The following is a 2879-nucleotide window of genomic DNA, read 5'->3' as shown; positions in this document are numbered from 1 at the left end:
ATCAATCAAGCTTTACACATTTCCACAACACTCTTCTCTCTCTCTATATAATATATAGTATACATAACTCTGTGTGTCGTCAAGGTAAGATCATGGAATCCATGGCCATTTAATTACCAGAAGTAAATAATAGAGAGATAAAAAGGACTAAGATGTCAAAAGAAACATTATTATTTTTCTTTCTCTCTAGCTACTTTATTTTATTGTTCTAGTATGTTTTTTTCTTTCTTCTTTCTTCGTAGTTGCGATGAGCGAACGTAGAGCGGTAAAGGGAAAAAGGAATTAAGCCGGCAGAAGCAGACCTATACAGCCGAACAAATGAATGTCTGGAACGTAACAAAAGAAAGAGTGATGAGTTTGTCGATTGCAGATGAACTGTTTTTCTCCTGTGAGAAAATGAAAAAGTATTGAAGTTGACAAAAGGGAAGGATCTTTAAGACATTGAAATAAAATAAAGAAAAGCAAAGAAAGCCTCCATAAAGTCAAGAGATCCCATCCATGATATCGTTGTTGCCTGATGTTTGCGCCGCCAGCCGAAACAGAAAAAGAACGAAACAGAAATGTCAAGCAAAAAGAGACATGATGCAAGGGGAATCGAAAGACAAACTGCAGTAAGAGGAATGTAAAATGGAAATTAAGATGAAATTTAAGAGGGGATAATAGAAAGAGAAAATCAGTAAAAAGGCTGAAGTCGAAATGAAGTCAGGATAGAAAGGAAAGCAGATGAGAAAAGGGATAGTGACAAATACTATGTAGGGCTTTCCCATGCGTAAATCAAATGGATCGCTCTTCAACTGCCAGGATTTAAGTTCTTCATTCCTCTAGTGGTGCTCATGGTAAAGGCTTTGAACACAAGTGAATGGGTGAATGCGCAGGGATTGGTAACGGTGGTAGAATCAATCGGTTTCCCTTTGCTTCTCCTTTGCTTTCCAAAAGTGCATCAACCGACTAATCCGATGTTCCTTCTTCTTACTTTTCTCAACGTCGTCACGCGGTGCTTTCTCCTCATAACTAAGTTTCGATTTCTCACCGGTGCTCCCCGTAACTAACTTCGAAAGGCTAACCAGGCTGGACCGTTTGGGTGCATTCGAGCGGCTGGTGCGTCGAGGTGTCGCCGCAGAGAAAGACGAGGCACGATCACCGGGACCTCTGTTGTAGAAACTCGAGGAAAACCTGGACATGGTTCCTGTTGTGGTGGAAGTGCTGCTGGTTAGGGAGGGGACATCTTCGGTGGAGTCATGGCGATAGTTATAATCGGATGCACCGTGATCCATGCTGTACCCGGAATGGAATGTGTGGCGGTCTCGATCTGTCATCGTTGAAGAAGCTGTTGTTAAGCGCGGGACCTCGAATGAGATATTGGAATGATTTGGAGATGGGAAGCTGGGGACGGGGACGGGGACGGGAACGTCCGGGATTGGGGTTCTAGGTGTCATTGAGTATATGTAGTCGGGTGAAGTGGATGGGCGTTTCTCTGGAAATATTGTAGGTTTTTCATTTGGTATCGGCCAACCCTCGACTTCAATGATCTCGATATCATCAGAACGTTGATAGTTCGGTGAATGACTACAGGCCCCAATCGCAACCGAGCTTGGAGTAATTGGAGAATCTGCAAATTGAGATGTTCTTGGGTGACTGGAGGTGCTTTCGCAGGCTGTGTCAGCAACCGGGGTTGGGAGATCTTTAGCATCCACAGATTCAATTCCAAGACCAGGTGTCGCCAAGCTTCTGTTATCATTATTTGGAGATACACCCATCACGGTTGCGGACGAATTGGTTCCAGAGGAGCGATCCGTGTCTTCATTTGGCGTAACAGGCGACGATTCCCGGGATGCTGGGACGTCTGATTCGGCAAGGAAAGCATCTTCTTCCTCTTCATAGAAAACATCTGGGTTGGTAAGAGTCGACGTTCCCCCTTATTTGAAATGTACAGAGATGTAATCAGCAAGTTCGAGAAACGCGAAAATGAAGAGTCCGCATCCAAAGAAATTGACAAACCCGAGGTCTACTTCGATGACGACGATGATATTCCTGACGAGGAAGAGGAAGCTTCTGGCCCAAAAATATCGAAGAAAAAGCGAAAGGAAATGAACAAACTGTCCGTGGCAGAGTTGAAGGCGTTGGTTCGGAAACCAGAAACGGTAGAATGGACCGATACGTCAGCATCAGACCCACGTCTCCTCGTTCATATTAAGGCATATCGAAACGTCGTTCCTGTACCTACCCATTGGTCGCTAAAACGGGAGTATTTGTCGTCAAAGAGAGGAGTTGAGAAACCACCATTTACTTTGCCGAAGTTCATACAGGAAACCGGCATCGCTGAGATGCGAGATGCAGCTTTGGAGAAGCAGGATCAAGCAACCCTCAAACAAAAACAGCGCGAGCGTGTACAGCCTAAGATGGGGAAATTGGATATTGACTACCAGAAGCTCTATGAGGCTTTTTTCAGATTTCAAACTAAACCCGAACTGACTCGCTACGGCGAGGTCTACTACGAGGGCAAAGAGTATGAAACTAACCTACGGCATCTCCGACCCGGCGAACTGAGCGATGAGCTGAAAGAAGCCCTCAACATCCCCCCTGGCGCTCCTCCTCCGTGGCTTATAAACCAGCAACGATTTGGACCTCCCCCGTCATACCCTGCACTCAAAATTCCAGGACTAAATGCGCCGCCTCCTCCCGGCGCAATGTGGGGGTATCATCCCGGAGGATACGGTAAACCTCCTGTTGATGAGCACAACCGCCCCTTATCGGAGGCGTGTTGAACCACCTGATTGACTCGTTGCGCACTGCTTCCGGGTAATTGAACTGCTGGAGACAAGCGGGCTTGTATTATGAGAGGCGTCATACGTCCATCTCCATGGCGTGACTGGCGGTGG

The 2879-nt window shown here is 46.2% G+C and overlaps 2 protein-coding genes across 2 annotated transcripts; one reads left to right on the top strand and one right to left on the bottom strand.

The window, feature by feature from the left end:
- Positions 1 to 896: 896 nt before the first annotated feature.
- HCAG_05024 (predicted protein) lies at positions 897 to 1274 on the bottom strand (the record flags this gene model as incomplete). Its single annotated transcript, XM_001539507.1, has 1 exon — positions 897 to 1274. The coding sequence occupies one exon, from the start codon at positions 1272 to 1274 to the stop codon at positions 897 to 899; it is 378 nt and encodes a 125-aa protein (XP_001539557.1).
- Positions 1275 to 1925: 651 nt separating this feature from the next.
- On the top strand, positions 1926 to 2765 carry HCAG_05023 (predicted protein; the record flags this gene model as incomplete). The annotated part of the gene is made up of 1 exon (XM_001539506.1): positions 1926 to 2765. The coding sequence occupies one exon, from the start codon at positions 1926 to 1928 to the stop codon at positions 2763 to 2765; it is 840 nt and encodes a 279-aa protein (XP_001539556.1).
- Between the last annotated feature and the right edge of the window lie 114 nt (positions 2766 to 2879).

Source organism: Histoplasma capsulatum, genomic scaffold, assembly GCF_000149585.1.
Source record: "Histoplasma capsulatum NAm1 scaffold_5 genomic scaffold, whole genome shotgun sequence".
Taxonomy (NCBI): Eukaryota; Fungi; Ascomycota; class Eurotiomycetes; order Onygenales; family Ajellomycetaceae; genus Histoplasma; species Histoplasma mississippiense.
This window is presented reverse-complemented; position numbering and strand designations above follow the sequence as displayed.